At 41.8% G+C, this 21,735-nt stretch overlaps 1 protein-coding gene across 3 annotated transcripts in view; it reads left to right on the top strand.

Annotated features, from left to right (window-relative positions):
* The window catches only part of LOC141147232 (transmembrane channel-like protein 1), a 179,219-nt gene that overhangs the window by 73,312 nt on the left and 84,172 nt on the right, over positions 1 to 21,735 (top strand). For all 3 annotated transcript variants that reach the window (XM_073634409.1, XM_073634429.1, XM_073634418.1), the window contains 2 exons: positions 4,878 to 5,057; positions 5,292 to 5,444. In XM_073634409.1, the coding sequence (XP_073490510.1) occupies positions 4,878 to 5,057; positions 5,292 to 5,444 (333 nt within the window). The remainder of the gene's footprint in view (positions 1 to 4,877; positions 5,058 to 5,291; positions 5,445 to 21,735) is intronic.

Raw genomic sequence — 21,735 nt, 5'->3', positions numbered from 1 at the left:
CGAGCAGGCGTGCAATATCTGCCGTGCGCTCCCGTTTTAGTCTAAAGCCATGTTGGATGAATTTACCTCTAAGTACACATTTAAGCGCTTCCCATTTCGTAAGTGGGTTTGTATCGTCCTGTGCATGGTCGGTGACAAAGTGTTTGATGGTCTGTATGATGTCCTGGTTACAAACTGAGTCAAATAACAAATTGTCATTCAGTCTCCATGAGGTTCTATTTTTGAACGTCGGGATCCTCCCTAAGCTCAAGTGGATGGGAGCGTGATCAGACCAAAGAGTAAGGCCTATGGAGGTGTCTGGTTTGTAGTCTAGTAACGATTGGGAAATTAAAATGTAATCCAGCCTGCTATAGGACGAATGCGCGGGGGAGAAGTATGTGTAGTCCCTGGTGGTGGAGTGTAGGACTCTCCACATATCTACCAGGAAAAGCTCAGAGAGGATTGTTCGCATTTTGGTCAGAGAGGCTGGGGAGATTGAGGACTTACCAGTTGAGGTGTCGAGACGAGGTATCAAGGCGGCGTTGAGGTCTCCTCCCAGGATCATGTTAATCGCGCTGAAGCGTTTCAGGCATGATGTCACGGAAGAGAGACATTGTTGTTGATCCTGGTTTGGAGAGTATACATTAATAATAGTATAAATCATACTCATATATGACAATTTAAGGAAAACATATCTCCCTTGTGGGTCTACGTAGGAGTCTAGCACACCAGGTGTAAATGTAGCATGGAATGCAATGAAAACCCCCTTGGATCTAGCAGATGGGTTAGTGCTGTGGAACCAGGTAGGGTATTGCCTATGGAGGAAATGTGGGATGGTGTCGGACCTAAAGTGAGTTTCCTGAAGGAGGAGAGGGAGGGGTGAGACAAATGAATACCAACAGGTGTAAATCTCAAATATAGAATAAAACACATTTCTAAGGAAAAATCAAAACCTGCAAGTAAAAATAGAAAGCGTTAAAGTGATATAGCAGCTCAGAGTGCCAACATAACTATGAACCGGGACGGCTTCACGGGTCAAAGACCTGTGAAGAAAAAGGATAGCTGACCAAAGGATGGACAAAGAGGAGTCATCTGGCCGTCGACTTGGAGGCTTCTGATTTGGAACGTTTGTTCTTCTTGGATTGTTTTCGCCAGCCAGTAGTGGTCTGGAATCCAGGAGTTGCTGCATGAAGTGGCCAGTCCGGTAAACTAATCTGTGGAAGCTCAAAAGTTCCTAGGAACTTTGGGAGATCACCCAATGTGCGCAAAGTTGTTGACTTCCCATCATGGGACGCAAATAGGTTGAATGGAAATCCCCAGCAATATTTGATGTGTTTTGCTTGCTTGCAGGGCTCCTGTAAGGGGTTTCAGGGCACAACACATATCTAGGGTCAGCTTAGAAATATCCGGGAGCAGGGATATTTGAGTGCCATTAAAGTAGATGGCTTCTTGCGCACGTGCAGCTTGCATTATGGCATCTTTGATTGCGTAGAAGTGTACTCTGCATATGACGTTTCTGGGATGTTCCATGTTTGGGTTTTTAGGTCCCAGAGCCCTGTGCACCCGATCCAACTCCAGAGGGGCGTCTTTGTCTTTCTGCAGCAGGTAATTGAAAATGGCGATGACTGTAGGGGCCAGATCCTTGGTCTCAACGGACTCTGGAAGGCCGCGGATGCGTATGTTATTACGTCTGGCCCTGTTTTCCTGATCATCCTGGTGGTACATTAATTGCTGTATCTGCAAGGTATGCTCATGTAGGATGGCTTCATGAGTTTGCAATATGGTGACAGTCTCTTCTACATTGTGCTCCACTTCCTCCAATCTGTTAGTAACATCCCTGCGCAGCTCTGCTATCTCCTGCTTGTATGAGCGCTCCAGTCTCTGTACACAGGCCTTAAAGTCATGTTTGTTTGGGAGGGCCTTGATGTAAGCCTCCATATCCCAACTAGTAAATGACCTGTGCGATTTAGGGGAATGGCAAGCTGACCGGACAGACTCATTTTCAGAATCTGCTGGGGATCTGGCGCGTTGTCTGGTTCTCATGTTCGGTGTGGAGTGCTGTGAAATAGCCCCCTGTGAGGCTGCATGTGAGCCTGAAGAGTGGGTCGGCGCCATCTTGGATGAGGGGGGGCGCTGTGATTCGGTCCCAAATGGGTGAAAAATCTGTCAATTTCCCCCTCCTTTTGTGAATCAGGGGTGTGCTGGGTGTCTCCTCCACCCCTCCTCCCCATTACAGACCTCTTATCTGGCCCTGTGAAGCGCTGTGAGCCGCGGAATGTCCGACGTGTGCGGGAGCTCCAGGGAGAAACGCCAGCTCACTCCATGCGCCAAGCCACGCCCCTCACATACTACTTTAAAAGCTTGAAGTAAACTGTATGGAACCCCAATGCGCATATAAAGTAAATACAAACACACCAGCACTATAACATACCACAATGCAGAGATGTAAAGGCACTGTGCATTGCAGTGTACTTTGTTGTCAAAACTAGTAGAGGTTAACATGCATCTTATATACTGAATAATCTAAAAAGACACCTACCATAAATGTACAGACTGATACCTTGTTAATGAACTTCTTCTATGTGAACAGGGTGTTTGCACTGCATTAGAGTCACACAACTTCTCTCACCTTCCTTATGCTTTCACAATTTCTCGTGTCATCTGACAGAGAATTACCGTAGTTTCTGCTGTGCATAGAGTATGTTTGTCTGGACTGTGTTCATTCACTACTTACAGAAAGTCCTCCAAAAAAAAAAAAAAAAAAAACAGGCTCTCCACATAACAAATCTACTTTTGCCTATTAATATGGCAAAAGACCAGGGAAAAAAAAAGGTGTGTCAGTGGTCACAAGGCTAGAAAAAACAAAATGATTTTGAATTGCACATCAGGTTCAGGCGTCATCAAACATTGAATATATTCTTTATATGGAGAAAGTGTACAAAGGAACTTTTTTGGTGATTATCATGTAATGATCATGTAATGTCAAATCCACACATATCTAACATTCCAGTTTTAATTAAACAGACTGTTGAATCATTCTCTGGATTTTTTTGTCTCACCACACTAGTACAATATGGATTGTGGACAGTTGATTTGGATGGTGAGCTATATTGGATTTCCACCAGATATATCGTTTGGTGTTGTGGCCAAATAATTAAATTTTAGTCTCATCTGACCATAACACCTTTTTCCATGTGGCCTCAAAATCTTCAAAGTTCATTTAAGGTGGTCAGATGAGACTAAAATTATTTGGCCTCAACACCAAATGATATGTCTGGTGGAAATTCAATATAGCTCACCATCCAATTAACACAATTCCTACAGTAAAGCATGGAGGTGGTAATATCTTGTTATGGGGGCGTTTCTCTGCAGCAAGGACTGAAGCACTAGTCAGGATAGAAGAAAAATGGATGGGGCAAAATACCATCATTCAGGAAAATCTGCTGCCCTCTGCCAGAAAGTTGTCAATGGGAAGAAGATTTACCTTCCAACATGGCAATGACCCACAGCAAAAATGACCAGTGGTCGAAGAAGAAAAACGTGAATGTCCTTGCGTGGCTTAATCAGAGCCAAGACTTAAACCACATTAAAAATCTGTGGAATGACTTGAAGACTGCAGTCCACAAATGGTCACTATCAAATTTAACTGAACTTGAACAGTTCTGCAAAGAAGAGAGGGCAAATATTGTAAAGTCTAAATGTGCAAAGTTAGTAGAGACATATCCCAACAGACTAAAGGCTGTAATTAAAGCAAAATGTGGTCTAACAAAATACTGACATAAGGGGGTGATCCTTTTTCCATTCCAAAAGATTGGTGGTCATGGGATCCCTGCAATAATTCAAATACTTAGAGGTGGTGCTTCCCTAAAATAAAGGGAGGGTGTGATAACAAAATATTGGTAATCAAAAAAGAAAAAAAAGCATATGCACACCCAACAGGATACCTCCTCAAAATGTATTGGTATACAAAAGAGTATAAAAATGACACAGCATCACAAAACCCTACATTACCCCCACTACTCTCCCTCCATCCCACAACTATTCCCTTACTTATAATGCCCTCCCAAACAAATACCAAAAAAACCCTCCCTCTAAAATATCTGTGCGGTCCTCCCACCAGGAGCTGTAGCAAACCAACCCCTCGATAACCCCCTATTGTCCCTACAAGGTCACAAGCACTCTATTAGCTGCACATGGCCTGCCTAAACCGTGGTTTGCCCCAGATCCTGCAAATGAAATAAAGTGTTTGTTTTTTAGGGTGTAATAATATTAACAAATAAAAACAAAACAAAAGGCATCAGGGCAGAAGGACTGGACGTACTACACATGTCCTGTGTACTATATTGAGTTTTTTGGGGGCATGTATAGCACGTCCAGTATCTTGAACTAGTTAAACAGAAATTACTGACACAGAAATGTAAAGATTTACTCTACTACATACTGTGCATACATGGCACCACATTACACCATGAAATTACATGATCAATGCACATCTTATACAGGTAAAAAACACAAAGAGCAGGTAGGAATGTTTACCATGCCTTTTAAGTAATGAATGCAAAATTATTTCATAACAGCAAGTAGAGCTGTACGCTGATGTGATTTTTAGTGAAAGGGAGGAAGGACCACTTTAATGTTGCTTCACTTGGCACGTAATGCTTTGCTTTTGGAAAAAAATCCATATAAAGTTATGGGTTAAAGGGCAAGACATCAATGGCTGGCAATCATGACTCATAATTCAGAGATCTGACTTCACTAAACTAAAATGGGTTTGATAAGTGTTACTGGTTTATCACATCATTACTGCCTTTTGTAATGACTTTACATTAAATATCAAGACTAATCTAGTTAGAACTGTGTATAATTAATTTACACGTGTCTGCTCCTTGTTGTGATAGGTTAATACAGTCATGTCTCTGCTAGGAATGTTTTGTCCAACAATGTTTGATGTGGTCAGTGGATTGGAAAACTATCACCCTCGTATAGCATTAAGATGGCAACTGGGACGTATATTTGCTTTATTTCTGGGCAACCTGTACACCTTCCTGATTGCTCTAATGGATGAAATAAATCTAAAGGTACAGTAAAAGGAAATATAATATAATATAATATAATACAATATAATAATATAGCAGAATGTATAAAAAGAATTATATAAAGTAAACAAATTATTAAATGGTAATTTTTTCATACATAATATCTTATGTTATAACCTTTTAATAGTTTAGTTATTTTTATGCTTCATAATAGTCCTTATATTTCCTTATATTTTACATACGTTTAGAACTTTTCTTCTTTTTCACTTTCCATAGCGTCAAGAAGAAAAGGTTGTGCAGCACAACATGACAATGTGGTATGCAAATCTGTTTAATGCATCATATTCAGAAAATTCAACAGGTGCTCCTTTTGTTGTTGATCCATCAGATGTTCCTCGAGGACCATGTTGGGAGACAATGGTGGGACAGGTCAGTAAAACACTGGCTTGTTTTTCCTACATTTATTAATTGAAACAGTTATTGGAAATAAATCTACACATGTATAACATAAATATAAAAACATCTATATATAAAATGATTACTTAGTCTTCAGATATCATAGACAGGTTCATTGCTGTCCGAACTAGAATTTAGGAAACAAAGCACCATGTGTGGCTAAAGTCTATAGGTACCGTAAAGTAGAATGCCAGCTAATATTTTTATTTATTTTTTTTTAAGTATGGAAGGAAAAGGACATTTGTGCTGTTTTTATTGTCAGTATTTTATTCTGTGTTTCATATACCTGCATCTCTGTTGTGGAAATTTACCCTCGATTCCTGCCCCAATGAAAGATGTCCTTGGACAGAAAGTAAAGAGAAACTGATCATTTTACAGTCGTCACTGTCAGGAAGGCATTGAGGACCAATCTCCCCAATGGGACATAGATATCGGTAAAAACCTGACAAAGGTTCTAAACCTCTTTGGCTCTAACCAAAACTTCCAATTTAAACTGACCAAACTAAACTGGAATACACAAAACTTTGTATTGGATAGTAGTATGATCTGGAACTGATTGCTGTTTTATAGCAATGCCACAGTCTACCCTATCTAGATAGCAATTTAATTTTTATCTATCCTATTGTTAACTAGGGATTCATTTTTTTAATATTTGCATCAGACTCTAATTCCACTACAGCAGGGATCCTCAAACTACAGCCCTCCAGCTGTTGCGGAACTACACATCCCATGAGGCATTGTAAAACTCTGACATTCACAGACATGGCTAAACATGATTGGAATTGTAGTTCTTGAACAACTGGAGGGCCATAGTTTGAAGACTCTTGCACTACAGCATCTCTGAGTATGTCAGATATTGATACGTTATAACAATGAAGTGTGATTAAAGCGTTTTATAATTTGTCTGCAAAAATGTGCATTAACCACTTGCGGACCGCCCACAGTACTTATACTTCGGCAGGGCAGTAGCTCTGTGCCAGATCATGTACTGTGATCTGACACTTCCGAATCTGGGGCAGAAACCAGGCAGGTAAACAAGGCAGATTGCCGTTCTGTCAGAAAAGGAAGGTATTGATCCTGTGTTCCTGCAAAGCGGGAACATGGATCTTTGCCTTTGCCTAGTCAAATCACCTCCCACACAGTGAGTAAGCACTGTTTAGGCACACAGTTAACCCATTGATTGCCCTTGATGTTAACCCCTTCCCAGCCAGTGTCATTAGTACAGTGACAGTGCATATTTTTAAGCACCTATTACTGTATTAGTGTCATTGGTCCCCAAAAAGTGTCAAAGTGTCAGGTGTCAGATTTGTCTGCCCAATATTGCAATCCTGCTATAAGTCGCTTAGTAAATAAAAATATCCCATAATTTGTAAATGTTATAATTTTTGCGCAAACCAATCAATATAAGCTTATTGGGATTTATTTTACCAAAAATATGTAGCAGAGTACAGATTAGCCTTAATTGATGAAGAAATTCGATTTTTTTACATTTTTTATTGGGTATGTTTTATAATAGAAAGTAAAAAGTATTGTTTCTTTCTTTCAAAATTGTCAGTCTTTTTCTGTTTATAGCGCAAAAAATAATAACCACAAGGACGATCAAATACCACCAATAGAAGCTCTATTTGTTGGAAAAAAAGGACAAAAATTTTATTTGTGTACAGGTTCGCACAACCACGCAATTGTCAAAGTAAAGCCTCGTACACGCGATTAGATTGTTGGCCAACAGAGTGTCAGACTTTTGTCCGAAGGGCGTGTGTCTGGATTTTGTCTTGCATACTAACGGCACACAATTGTCGGCCAACACAGGGAAAGTGTTTTTAAACAGTACAGCAACAGTAAAGCACTATGAAGATGTATTTCTTCTTTCTTTGGGCTTATCTTTGAGCTTTGCTAAAATAAAAAGCTGTGGGAAGATGGGCGGAGCCTAGCGGAGCAGACATGCATTGTTAGAGCTCCGCACCGCTGAGGAGAGAAGAGAAGGACAAAGCGGAGCTTGCAGGCTCAAAAGGTATCCATTTGAACCTTTTTGCCCCAGGGAACAAACTGTGAAAGTTTGGGCAGGAAATATGGTACTGGGAGGAAACCGTGGCAGAAATAAAAATCACCTCACAAAGAGCTCACAGGCACTCACTGCAACTAAAGCAGCTCCAGTCACCTCACAAGATACAGCATCAGGGCGCTCTCACAGACAGAAAATGTCACAGCAAGACTCTCCATTTGAGTCAGATACAGAACAAATCCTCTCACAAACTTCTCCACAAGCCTCCTCAGCATCCCCAGTAATATTATTACAATTTGAAAAGATGCTTCATAAGGCTTTAAAACAAACCTCAGACCAAATAACAAAAAGCCTAACCAAAGAAATAAGAGAGCTGGGAAACCACACCGCAGCCCTAGAAATAAAAATGGATGAAATTGAAATTACAACCCAAGTAAATATAACAGAATTGGAACAATTAAAAGAAGAGAATTTAATACTTCAAACTAAGCTCGAAGATTACGAAAATAGAGCCAGACGTTCAAACTTGCGCATAAGGGGAATACCTGAAACTGTGACAGACCTGCAATCTACTATTACTGCTCTATTACAAGAACTAAAGCCAGATATCCCTATTGAACGTTTAGAACTGGACAGGGTACACAGAGCCCTCACAGCCAAAAAGAAAGATGGATCCCCACGTGATATAATCACAAAATTTCATTATTACAGAACGAAAGAACAAATACTAATTGCTGAAAGAGAAAAAAAGGAACTTAATTTTCAAGGACACAATTATCAAATTTTTGCTGACCTATCCCAACTTACTATTACTAAAAGACGATCCATGAAACCCCAACTAATGGAACTGCAACGCCACAACATTATGTATCAATGGGGCTTCCCCTTTTCAGTCAGATTTAACTACCAAGGTACAATTTACAGAAGCAGATCAGCAGATGAACTACAACAAACCCTTTTAAAATTAAATCTGACAGAACCCACAAGCAGCAACTCTCCCACACGCAGAAGAATGGCATCATCTTCACCTTCAGGCAGCACTCAGAAAATTTCAGAACAAAATGGGAATCATCATTCTCACAAAAGAGGCCGTTATGCCACATCATCCATGGACCAAGAAGATTCAATGGACTGACATCCTAATTCCTGATATCTCTTCATTTATTATACTAAGAGATGGTTCTCTATAAAAAACCTGTATTTATAACTGAATGTAACTGCATTCTGATAGTTACACACTGTGTGGGATCATGTTACATTCCAGTTATATTTCTTATTACTTCTGATTCATATAGCCTTAGAATATATAAGTGAAATAAGGAAATTCTTGTTCAGTTATATATTATCAGGTAATAACAATATATTTATTTTTTTTTTAGGACAAATATGTTCAATAATCCAGAAGTAATGGAAGCTTTTTCTTTCTTTTCTTAAAACAAATATATTATTACCTAACTAGTTCCTAGAATTATGTTTTTGTTTATTCTAATCTGAAGCAATACAACCTCAATTTTATGAGTTAACATATCTAAACAGTTACATATGAATAAAATATGTAATTGTTTACTCTAAAAGGGTTAAAATCCCAAAATAATTCAAACTATCTTCATCAATACCAAAGTTATTAACAGTACCTTTCTAACTGAATTATTTAGCCTAGGGCAAGACTAACCATATACAACCACCCTGGAATAAATAATTTCAACAAAAACCATATTCTGCACTCCAATTAATGAATCATCATTTTGATGTCTTTTGACATAGCACTTCTCTCCTGTAAGCGGAAGATCCGTGTACCCCCATTAGCCCTCCTCATTCTCCCAACCATATTATGTGGGAGTGTGACGAAGGTACTTATTCCCCTGAGAGAGATATTTATTCTCTTTCACTGGTAAATTGTGATTACTTGCAAAAAATAATTCATACAATGTATCATCTAATCTCATATGTTTTTTGTTTACTCTTTACTCCAGAATTCACTGGCTTCTTTTCTGTCTATTCATCTCTTCAGTCCACACAGGTTGATCTGCGCAGTCAGCTCTGCATAACAAAAAGTAAGTCAAAACTATTTGATCTGTTGCCATGGCACCACTGAATATACTTTCCCTGAATGTTCAGGGAATAAATGTCCCTCAAAAAAGGACCAAAGCCTTCCGTACTTTCCATAACAAGAAGGCTCACATAGTATGCCTCCAAGAAACACACTTCACCAAAGATTCTACTCCTAAATATATTTCTCCTTTTTATCAACAAATTTACACGGCTTCTGCCTGTACGAAGCAAAGGGGAACTCTAATTGCATTTCACCGATCCACACCATTCACCTTATCATCAGAAATTAAAGACCCAGAATGTAGATACCTGATACTCATGGGTTATATAATGGATACAGCAATCACGGTGATTTCCTACTATGCTCCTAACAAACAACCTACACCATTCCTCTCACATATATTACAAGTGATTAATACACACAAAATAGGAACAGTGATAATGTGTGGGGATTCGAACCAGATCCTCCCCCCATTTCTAGATAAATCACCTTTTACACCATCCAAAATAACCTCTAGATTACCTTTTTCTCAACTTCTTTCCAAATACAATCTGGTAGATTCGTGGAGAGAAAGTAACCCAATGAAAAAGAAATTCACTTATTTCTCGCACCCTCATCAAACCTTCACCAGAATAGATCATATTTTTCTAACAATAGGAATGATACCAGAAATTATTGCATCAGATATAATTCCGATTCCGTGGTCTGACCATAATGCAGTATACACTACTATAGCCTCAGCCATACCAAAAGCGCATGACCCAACGTGGTACTTACCAGACATAATGCTCAAACACCCACTACATCAGATGGCCATTGAACAAGCTTTAAAGGAATACATATCAATTAATAATACAACAGACATCTCCCCAATAACACTGTGGGAAGCTCATAAGCCTGTCTTGCGTGGTACAATACAAAGACAAATGGCACTATTTAAACGGGAACGCAAAAATCTAGCAAAAAAACTAGAACTCAATTTTAATGCAGCCTACATATCATTTCAAGATAATCCATCTCAGAGTACAAAATCTCATCTGGAAAAATCTAGATTGGAATACGATCTATTTCTCACTGAGTCAGTTGATAAATCCCTCAAACGCTCCAAACATAATTTCTACATGAATACAAACAAACCAGTTACATATTTGGCTCGGGCATTAAATTCAACTAAACAAATCTTTCAACTCCAGTTAAATAGTCCATAAATTTCACTCACATCTCGCAACTTTATACAAGACAAACAATGAATTTAATCCTACAGAGGCTGAATCCTTCTTCTCAAAAATAACCTTACCTGAGTTATCTCAGAATCAAAAAAGCAGTTTGGATGAGCCTATAACTATAGATGAAGTTGCTAAAGCCATAAAAGACCTAAAACTTAACAAAAGAGCAGGCCCAGACGGCTACTCGGCTTTATACTATAAAACATTCTCAGAAATACTCTCTCCCATTCTCACTGAAACTTTTAACAAACTTCTAGATGGACATTCTTTTCGGCAAGAAACACTAATGGCAATTGTTTGTATGATCCCAAAACCCCTTTCTGATGATACTTCCTGTGTGAATTATCGGCCTATCTCTCTGTTAAACCTCGATATTAAATTATTAGCAAAAATAATAGCAAAACGCCTCAATAGCATTATAGGAAAATTAATACATAGAGATCAAGTAGGCTTCATGCCAAATAGAGAGGCAGGCGATAATATACGCAGGGCAGTGTTATTGGCACATATTGCTAAAAAACGGAAAATCCCTTTATGTTTTCTATCTCTCGATATTAAGAGGGCATTTGACACAGTATCCTGGCAATATATGTAATATTCATTACAAAAATGGGGTTTTGGACCCCACTTTTTAACATGGATCAAAGCATTATATAATAAACCCAAAGCCTATATAAAATATGCTGGATACAAATCTGAAGCCTTTAATATCGAAAGAGGTACCCGACAGGGTTGCCCATTATCTCCCTTATTATTTGCCCTTATACTCGAACCCATGGCCCAATACATCAGAACAAACCAAACTATAACTGGCATTGAAGTAGGAGGTATTACACACAAATTATGTATATTTGCAGACGATATATTACTTTTTCTATCATCACCACAGGTCTCTGGTCCTAACTTAATACCAGCTCTTGATGGATTTGCAGCCCTATCCGGCCTTATGATTAATCCTAAGAAATGCCTAGTGCTTAATATTTCACTCACAAACATGGAATTGATCCCGGCTAGGGCTGCACTCCCATTCACATGGGCAGAAAAATCAATCCCATATCTTGGAATTCATTTAACAGCATCTCATTCTGACTTATTCTCAACCAATTATCCTCCTGTATTAAGACAGATCACAAATCTAATAAAACAATGGTCGCAACTTCCTTTATCCTGGATAGGGAAGATTAATGCAATCAAAATGACTATTCTACCCAAATTGCTTTATCTATTCAGAGTCCTCCCTATTCCAATTCCTTCCTATTTTTTGAGAATAGTACAAAAAAGAGCAACTTCGTTTATATGGGGCTCTTCTAAACCACGTATACCTATACACACACTACATCTTCCCAAAAATAAAGGAGGCCTGGGATACCCTAAGTTTACTAACTACTACAGAGCAGCACATTTGGCCAGTCTGTCCAAATACCATGCAAAACAGGAAATCCCATTATGGGTATTTATAGAGGCTTCAGAAAATGACCCTCTATTAATATCAAATTTATTATGGCTTGATCCTAAAGACAGCTTTAAAATTCATAATCCCATAACTAAACACTTCTTATCTCTCTGGGATAAACTAAAAACCAAATATCAGTTACAATCTCCACACAATCCTCTCCTTTCTTTTATCAGAAATCCAGCCTTTTAGCCGGCATGGATCTACCCAAATTCTTTTAAAGCTTGGCCAACATCAGGCATTCAGACACTAAATGACTTCATAGCATCTAAATCATTCCTTTCATTCCCATCGCTAGGGATGAGCCGAACACCCCCCTGTTCGGTTCGCACCAGAACATGCGAACAGGAAAAAAGTTTGTTCGAACATGCGAACACCGTTAAAGTCTATGGGACACGAACATGAATAATCAAAAGTGCTAATTTTAAAGGCTTATATGAAAGTTATTGTCATAAAAAGTGTTTGGGGACCTGGGTCCTGCCCCAGGGGACATGGATCAATGCAAAAAAAAGTTTTAAAAACGGCCGTTTTTTCAGGAGCAGTGATTTTAATAATGCTTAAAGTCAAACAATAAAAGTGTAATATCCCTTTAAATTTCGTACCTGGGGGGTGTCTATAGTATGCCTGTAAAGAGGCGCATGTTTCCTGTGTTTAGAACAGTCTGACAGCAAAATGACATTTTGAAGGAAAAAACTCATTTAAAACTACTCGCGGCTATTGCATTGCCAACAATACACATAGAAGTTCATTGATAAAAACGGCATGGGAATTCCCCAAAGGGGAACCCTGAACCAAAATTAAAAAAAAAAAATGACGTGGGAGTCCTCCTAAATTCCATACCAGGCCCTTCAGGTCTGGTATGGATATTAAGGGGAACCCCGGCCAAAATTAAAAAAAAAAAATGACGTGGGGTTCCCCCTAAATTCCATACCAGACCCTTCAGGTCTGGTATGGATTTTAAGGGGAACCCCGCGCCAAAAAAAAAAAAAAAAAACGGCGTGGGGTCCCCCCAAAAATCCATACCAGACCCTTATCCGAGCACGCAACCTGGCAGGCCGCAGGAAAAGAGAGGGGGACGAGAGTGCGGCCCCCCCTCCCTCCTGAACCGTACCAGGCCACATGCCCTCAACATTGGGAGGGTGCTTTGGGGTAGCCCCCCAAAACACCTTGTCCCCATGTTGATGAGGACAAGGGCCTCATCCCCACAACCCTGGCCGGTGGTTGTGGGGGTCTGCGGGCGGAGGGCTTATCGGAATCTGGAAGCCCCCTTTAACAAGGTGACCCCCAGATCCCGGCCCCCCCCCCTGTGTGAAATGGTAAGGGGGTACATAAGTACCCCTACCATTTCACGAAAAAAGTGTCAAAAATGTTAAAAATGACAAGAGACAGTTTTTGACAATTCCTTTATTTAAATGCTTCTTCTTTCTTCTATCTTCCTTCATCTTCTGGTTCTTCTGGTTCTTCTGGCTCTTCTGGTTCTTCCTCCGGCGTTCTCGTCCAGCATCTCCTCCGCGGCGTCTTCTATCTTCTTCTCCTCGGGCCGCTCCGCACCCATGGCATGGGGGGGAGGCTCCCGCTCTTCTCTTCTTCTTTTCTTCTCTTCTTCTCTTCTTCTTTTCTTCTTTTCTTCTCCGGGCCGCTCCGCAATCCATGCTGGCATGGAGGGAGGCTCCCGCTGCGTGACGGCGCTCCTCGTCTGACAGTTCTTAAATAACGGGGGGGCATGGCCACCCGGTGACCCCGCCCCCCTCTGACGCACGGTGACTTGACGGGACTTCCCTGTGGCATTCCCCGTGACGTCACAGGGAAGTCCCGTCAAGTCACCGTGCGTCAGAGGGGGGCGGGGTCACCGGGTGGCCCGGCCCCCCCCGTTATTTAAGAACTGTCAGATGAGGAGCGCCGTCACACAGCGGGAGCCTCCCTCCATGCCAGCATGGATTGCGGAGCGGCCCGGAGAAGAAAAGAAGAAAAGAAGAAGAGAAGAAGAGAAGAAAAGAAGAAGAGAAGAGCGGGAGCCTCCCCCCCATGCCATGGGTGCGGAGCGGCCGAGGAGAAGAAGATAGAAGACGCCGCGGAGGAGATGCTGGACGAGAACGCCGGAGGAAGAACCAGAAGAGCCAGAAGAACCAGAAGAACCAGAAGATGAAGGAAGATAGAAGAAAGAAGAAGCATTTAAATAAAGGAATTGTCAAAAACTGTCTCTTGTCATTTTTAACATTTTTGACACTTTTTTCGTGAAATGGTAGGGGTACTTATGTACCCCCTTACCATTTCACACAGGGGGGGGGCCGGGATCTGGGGGTCACCTTGTTAAAGGGGGCTTCCAGATTCCGATAAGCCCTCCGCCCGCAGACCCCCACAACCACCGGCCAGGGTTGTGGGGATGAGGCCCTTGTCCTCATCAACATGGGGACAAGGTGTTTTGGGGGGCTACCCCAAAGCACCCTCCCAATGTTGAGGGCATGTGGCCTGGTACGGTTCAGGAGGGAGGGGGGGCCGCACTCTCGTCCCCCCCCTTTTCCTGCGGCCTGCCAGGTTGCGTGCTCGGATAAGGGTCTGGTATGGATTTTTGGGGGGACCCCACGCCGTTTTTTTTTTTTTTTTGGCGCGGGGTTCCCCTTAAAATCCATACCAGACCTGAAGGGTCTGGTATGGAATTTAGGGGGAACCCCACGTCATTTTTTTTTTAAAATTTTGGCCGGGGTTCCCCTTAATATCCATACCAGACCTGAAGGGCCTGCTATGGAATTTAGGGGGACTCCCACGTCATTTTTTTTTTTTAATTTTGGTTCGGGGTTCCCCTTTGGGGAATTCCCATGCCGTTTTTATCAATGAACTTCTATGTGTATTGTCGGCAATGCAATAGCCGCGAGTAGTTTTAAATGAGTTTTTTCCTTCAAAATGTCATTTTGCTGTCAGACTGTTCTAAACACAGGAAACATGCGCCCCTTTACAGGCACACTATAGACACCCCCCAGGTACGAAATTTAAAGGGATATTACACTTTTATTGATTGACTTTAAGCATTATTAAAATCACTGCTCCTCAAAAAACGGCCGTTTTTAAAACTTTTTTTTGCATTGATCCATGTCCCCTGGGGCAGGACCCAGGTCCCCAAACACTTTTTATGACAATAACTTGCATATTAGCCTTTAAAATTAGCACTTTTGATTTCTCCCATAGACTTTTAAAGGGTGTTCCGCGGCATTCGAATTTGCCGCGAACACCCCAAATTGTTCGCTGTTCGGTGAACTTGCGAACAGCCAATGTTCGAGTCGAACATGAGTTCGACTCGAACTCGAAGCTCATCCCTACCCATCGCTTAGAGAAAAATATGATCTACCAAACTCTGAGATATTTAGATATCTCCAAATCAAAAATTTCTATACACCATTCCTAAAGGGGGATACACCATTATCCCAATTATCCATTTTTGAATCAATCTGTACAAAAGATCCATTTGCTAAAGGTACAATTTCATCACTTTATAATCAATTATATGGAGTAGCAAATCTTAATAGACCCTCTTACGTTCAGAGGTGGGATGAGGACCTGGGACGAACTTTAGAAGACACGGACTGGTCTAACATATGGCTCACATCTAAGTCATCTTCACCCAACATCTTAGCACTGGAGAAAAATTATAAAGTCCTAACTCGCTGGTACCTTGTACCCGCTAGAGTGGCAAAATATTCACCTAATACCTCAGCTCTTTGTTTTCGAGGATGCCCAGAAATAGGCACATATTTACACATATGGTGGACGTGCCCAGTAATCCAAACCTTCTGGAAGGAAGTCTTCGTGATTGCATCTAAAATATTTAAAAAAATAATACAACCAGATCCATATTTAACTTTACTTAATCTAAAACCGGAATGGTTAACACTCTCTCAATTCAAACTTATGATACAACTAATAACGGCTGCAAAACAAACAGTGGCCAAGGCATGGAAATCTCCTACATTGGTACTAGCAGAAACAATTCACAGAATGAATAATACAATGTCCCATGCTAAGATGGTAGCCATCGATCAAAATCAAATTCTAAAATTTGAACAACTTTGGCATCCTTGGATAAAACAACAGTTCCTGTCAAACTTCAATGACTCTGTCCTGTTGCCATGGTAACAGATTAAATGACTTACAGAGACACCCATTCTAAGGCTTCAAAGAGAACTAAAAAGAATAATAAACTGACGAGCGGGACAACCTTGTGGACCATACCTCTACCTTTCAACCCTTTTTCTTCTTTCTCTTTCCTTTTCTCCACCTTACGATTAAAGCTCATTATCAGAATTTATTTGACCTATATACACTCTACTTGTAAACAATATGTATAGTAGGTATAAATCATTTAAATACCTACAAAAGTAACTAAAGAAATGATATATATCTTTAATTTAGGTTTACGTGAACTAGGGTTGTCCCGATACCACTTTTTTAAGACCGAGTACAAGTACCGATACTTTTTTTCAAGTACTCGCCGATACCGATTACCGATACTTTTTTTTAATGTCATGTGACAGTTTTCAAACCACAACACAGACTAAGTAATGATATCTTCTTTATAATTATGAAGAACTGTAACTCAAGACACAAAAGAATAAAACTGTTTTATTTGCTTGTGTCACACAGTAGTAAACTCAAAGAATTATCACAGAACATGTCGATAAATACAAAAAATATATTTTACAACATCAAAATATATTAATAACAATAACAACAATAACAAATGTAAAAAAATCACACAACCAACCAAAAGTTACAGGCAATATAGCAAATAGAATTATTTCTTAAAAGTTAGTGGCAAATTCTTTTTGAGGAATAAAAGCATCTCTGCATGTTCAGCCATAAGCCTGTTTCTGCTATCAGTAAGGACATTAGACGCTAAGCTGAACAGTCTTTCACTTTCCACACTACTGCATGGGGCAGAAAGATATTTTTGGGCCATTTTAGCCAGAGTTGGAAATCTCACTTTATGAACTGCCCAGTACTTCAGGGGTTTCTCTGAACGAGGTACAGTGATCTCTCCCAAGTAAGCTTCCAGCTGTATAGTAGCAGCTTTTGGAGCACTGCTCTCAGATGTAGATGATCCTTCACCAGCAATTTCTGCAAATAAACTGTCCAGACTGGTACCTGGCTGGTCACGGTGAGGCCTTTTGGAAGCTGGTTCTTCATGCTGCTCAGATTCAATTGTCTCTTCAAAAATGTTTTGCAGTTCCAGTACTAACATTTCTTTTGCCTCCCTGGAAGTGTCAGAATTACAGAAAAAACGATCTTTATACCTAGAAGAAAAAAATAAACAACAATGAATGAATGCAGCATATTCTTTCTGTGAATTAAGAAAACAATTACATTTAATAGCAGAAAAATTAACATTACCTTGGATCGAGTAAAGTTGCGATACAGTAAAGTGGGTTTCGCTCAGTATCAGAGAAGCGCTTCTGCAAAGCAGCAAGCAAAGTGCTCTTCATTGTTTTGATACCTTGGTCCTCATCCACTTTTGCTAAAACTTTCTGTAGCACTGTTACTGCAGGAATTACATCAGAGGCAAATGCATCTGAACAACTCACTTGGCGAGTCATCTCTTCAAAGGGAGCCAAGATATTGACCATCTTCTCCATCAGATTCCACTGGTTTGCAGTAATGGTGGCAGGGAGCTCATATTCAGACACATACACTCCAAGGGCCCGTTTCTGCTCAATCAGAGACTTCAGCATGTAAAATGTGCTGTTCCAACGAATCTGCACGTCTTGCTGGAGTCTTCTTACTGGCTGACCAAGCTGTATCTGGATGTCCTGCAGCCGAGAGTATGCCAGGTTCGAATGTTTGAAGTGGCCAATTATTCTGCGCCCGACTCCCACAGCATCTGCAATGCTGCGCTGTGATAACAGTCCCTCTGAGACAGCAAGCTGCAGTGTATGTGCCACACATGAAATACTGGGAAGTCCAGCAACTTCCATACCTTTTATCATGTTTTTGGCACTGTCCCGGACCACAACATGAACAGAACTTTTGGGAATCGCCCAAGTCTGAAGCATTTCCTCAAGTATGTTTGCTATTGCTTGACCGGTGTGGGAGCCTTCAAATTTTGTAGCGTGGAGCATGACCTGATGCAAACAGAATTCGCCATCTATCCACTGCGCCGTTAAGCTGATGAGAGACAGTGGACTCACACTACTGCTCCAGATGTCGGTGGTGAAGCTAATTGCCTTTATGTCCTTCTGCAACATAATGTTAATGTGCTTTTTAACCGTGTCGTGGATCTTTGGTAAGATGATGTCTGTTATGTAATGGCGACTGGGAATGTCATACTTCGGCTCCAACACATTAAGAAATCGCTGAAAACCCATGTTCTCAACAATTGAAAGAGGTTGATCATCCAGAATAATAAATTGGGTGAGCGCCTCTGTTATTTGTACAGCTCTGGGGTTGTCTCTTGACAGCTTTTTTTCTTCTGGCAGTCCTAACTCGCTGGTACCTTGTACCCGCTAGAGTACGTAAGTTTGCTGCAGAGTTGGCTGCTGAGTGCTACTGCTGCTACCGATAGCGGTAAATTCTCCATGCTCACTTTTATGTTTTAATTTCAAGTGCTTTATCAGGTTACTGGTATTGTAAGAACTGATTTTTGTACCACCTCTAGATAATTTTGCAGAACAAAGTTTGCAGTCTGCAATCCGTGGGTTGTCCTCGTTAATTTTAAAATACTTTCACACAGCTGACATTCTGCTGGTGTCTCTGTGCAGTGTTCACCGAAAGGCTCTGATAATTTGCTCGACCTTGGGTGAAAAAAAAAAAACAAAAAATAATTGAGCGCAAAGTGTCCATTGTTTAACTACTTCGCTCTATATCATGCACTCTCACCCCCTTCCTGCCCAGGCCAATTTTCAGCTATCAGCGGATTCAGCGCTGTCACACTTTGACAATTGCGCAATATGCAGTCAAGCTACACTGTACTCAAATAATTTTTTTCACACAAATATAGCTTCTTTTGGTGGTATTTATTTTATTTAATCACTGCTGTTTTTTTTTTTTTTTTTTTTTTTAAAAAGAAGCTTTCCTTTGTTTCCGTCACAAAATGTTGTAAATAAGTACTTTTTCTCCTTCACTGATGTGTGCTACTGCTAATGAGGCTGCACTGATGGGGCATTGAGGTGGCACTAATAGGCTGCACTGATGAGGAGGCACTAATATGTAGCACTGATAGGTTTGGGTGGCACTGATGAGGCAGCACTGATGGGGAAGCCCTAATATGCAGCACTGTTGGGCACTGATAGGATTACTTGGCACTGATATGCAGCACTGATGACCACTGATAGGTGGAACTGATTAAGCAGCACTGATAGGTGGCACTTACTTATGGGCACTGATAGGTGGCATGCACTGATGGATGGGCACTGATGGGTGGCACTGACTGTCTGGCACTGATAGATACCACTGAGTGATGAGCACTGATAGGTGGCACTGATTATGCAGCACTGATGAGCACTGATGGGTGGCACACACTGATGGCTGGGCACTGATAGGTAGCACGCACTAATGGGCACTGATATGTGGCATGCACTGATGGCTGTCAATGACTGAGGTGCACTGATAGATGGCATGGCACTGATGAGCAGTGCACTAATAGGTGGCACTGATTATGCAGCACTGATAGGCGACACATACTGTTGGCTGGGCAGTGGCACTGAAAGGTGGCACTGATAGGTGGCATGCACTGATAGATGGAACGCACTAATGGGCACTGATACGTGGCACGCACTGATGGCTGGCACAGACTGAGGTGCACTAATAGGTGGCACTGATATGCAGCACCGATGAGCACTGATAGGTGGCACACACTGTTAGCTGGGCAGTGGCACTGAAAGGTGACACTGACTGATGGGCACTGATAGGTGGCATGCACTGATAGGTGAAACGCACTGATAGGTGGCACACACTAATGGGCACTGATATGTGGCACACACTAATGGGCACTGATAGGTGGCACGCACTAATGGCTGGCACTAATAGATGGTGCTGACTGAGCACTAATAGGTGGCACCGATGAGCACGGATAGGTGACACGCACTGATAGGTGGCACCGATTATGCAGCACTGATGAGCACTGATGAGTGGCACACACTGATGGCTGTGCGCTGATAGGTAGCACGCACTAATGGGCACTGATACGTGGCATGCACTGATGGCTGTCAATGACTGAGGTGCACTGATAGATGGCATGGCACTGATGAGCAGTGCACTAATAAGTGGCACTGATTATGCAGCACCGATGAGCACTGATAGGTGGCAGTGGCACTGATTATGCAGCACTGATAGGTGACATACTGTTGGCTGGGCAGTGGCACTGAAAGGTGGCACTGATAGGTGGCATGCACTGATAGGTAGAACGCACTAATGGGCACTGATACGTGGCACGCACTGATGGCTGGCACAGACTGAGGTGCACTGATAGATGGCACTGATGAGCAGTGCACTAATAGATGGCACTGATATGCAGCACCGATGAGCACTGATAGGTGGCACACACTGTTAGCTGGGCAGTGGCACTGAAAGGTGGCACTGATTGATGGGCACTGATAGGTGGCATGCACTGATAGGTGAAACGCACTGATAGGTGGCACACACTAATGGCCCTGATATGTGGCATACACTAATGGGCACCAATAGGTGGCACGCACTAATGGCTGGCACTAAAAGATGGCGCTGACTGAGCACTAATAGGTGGCACTGATGAGCACGGATATGTGATACGCACTGATAGGTGGCACGCACTGATAGGCACTGATATGTGGCAAGCACTGATAGTGGCACACACACTGATGGCTGGTATTGACTGATGGCTGGCAGTGGCACTGGCTGGATGGGCACTGATGAGCACTGATTGATGGCTGGCAGTGGCACTTATGGGCATGAGAGCATTTACTCTTTTCTATGCTGCCTCTGCGACGCCCATCTTGGTACACCTTGCACTTGGCCTCAATAAAGCAGCAGCGGACATCTTGTTACACCCAGCCTGAACTATATGGGCTGGGTGTAACAAGATGTCCGCTGCTGGCAGGGTGTACCAAGATGGGCGTCGGGATTTCTAAGCAGTGAGCACTGACCAGTGAAAACAGTTTAATGGCAACACGGAGCGTCACATGAACTTCCATTACTGAATGTGACTGCTCCGTTCGCCGAGCCCTGCACGCTGCACTACCTGGCCTGCTTGATTACACGGAGGACTCGCTCTCTGCTCAGCTCTCTGCTCCGCCCGCTGACTCCGCCCCTGACTCCGCCCTGACTCCGCCCGCTGAAACTGCCGCTGACACCGCCCGCTGACTCCGCCGCTGACTCCGCCCGCCGAGTTCCTGTCTCACAGTACAAGGTATCGGCTAAGGCATCGGGAGCATTTGTGCGAGTACAAGTACTCGCGCAAATGCTCGGTATCGGTCCCGATACCGATACTAGTATCGGTATCGGGACAACCCTAACGTGAACCCAATGTTTAATATTTGAAATTTCATGATATTTACCTATATAAACCC

This window comes from Aquarana catesbeiana, linkage group LG01, assembly GCF_042186555.1.
Source record: "Aquarana catesbeiana isolate 2022-GZ linkage group LG01, ASM4218655v1, whole genome shotgun sequence".
NCBI lineage: Eukaryota > Metazoa > Chordata > Amphibia > Anura > Ranidae > Aquarana > Aquarana catesbeiana.
This window is presented reverse-complemented; position numbering and strand designations above follow the sequence as displayed.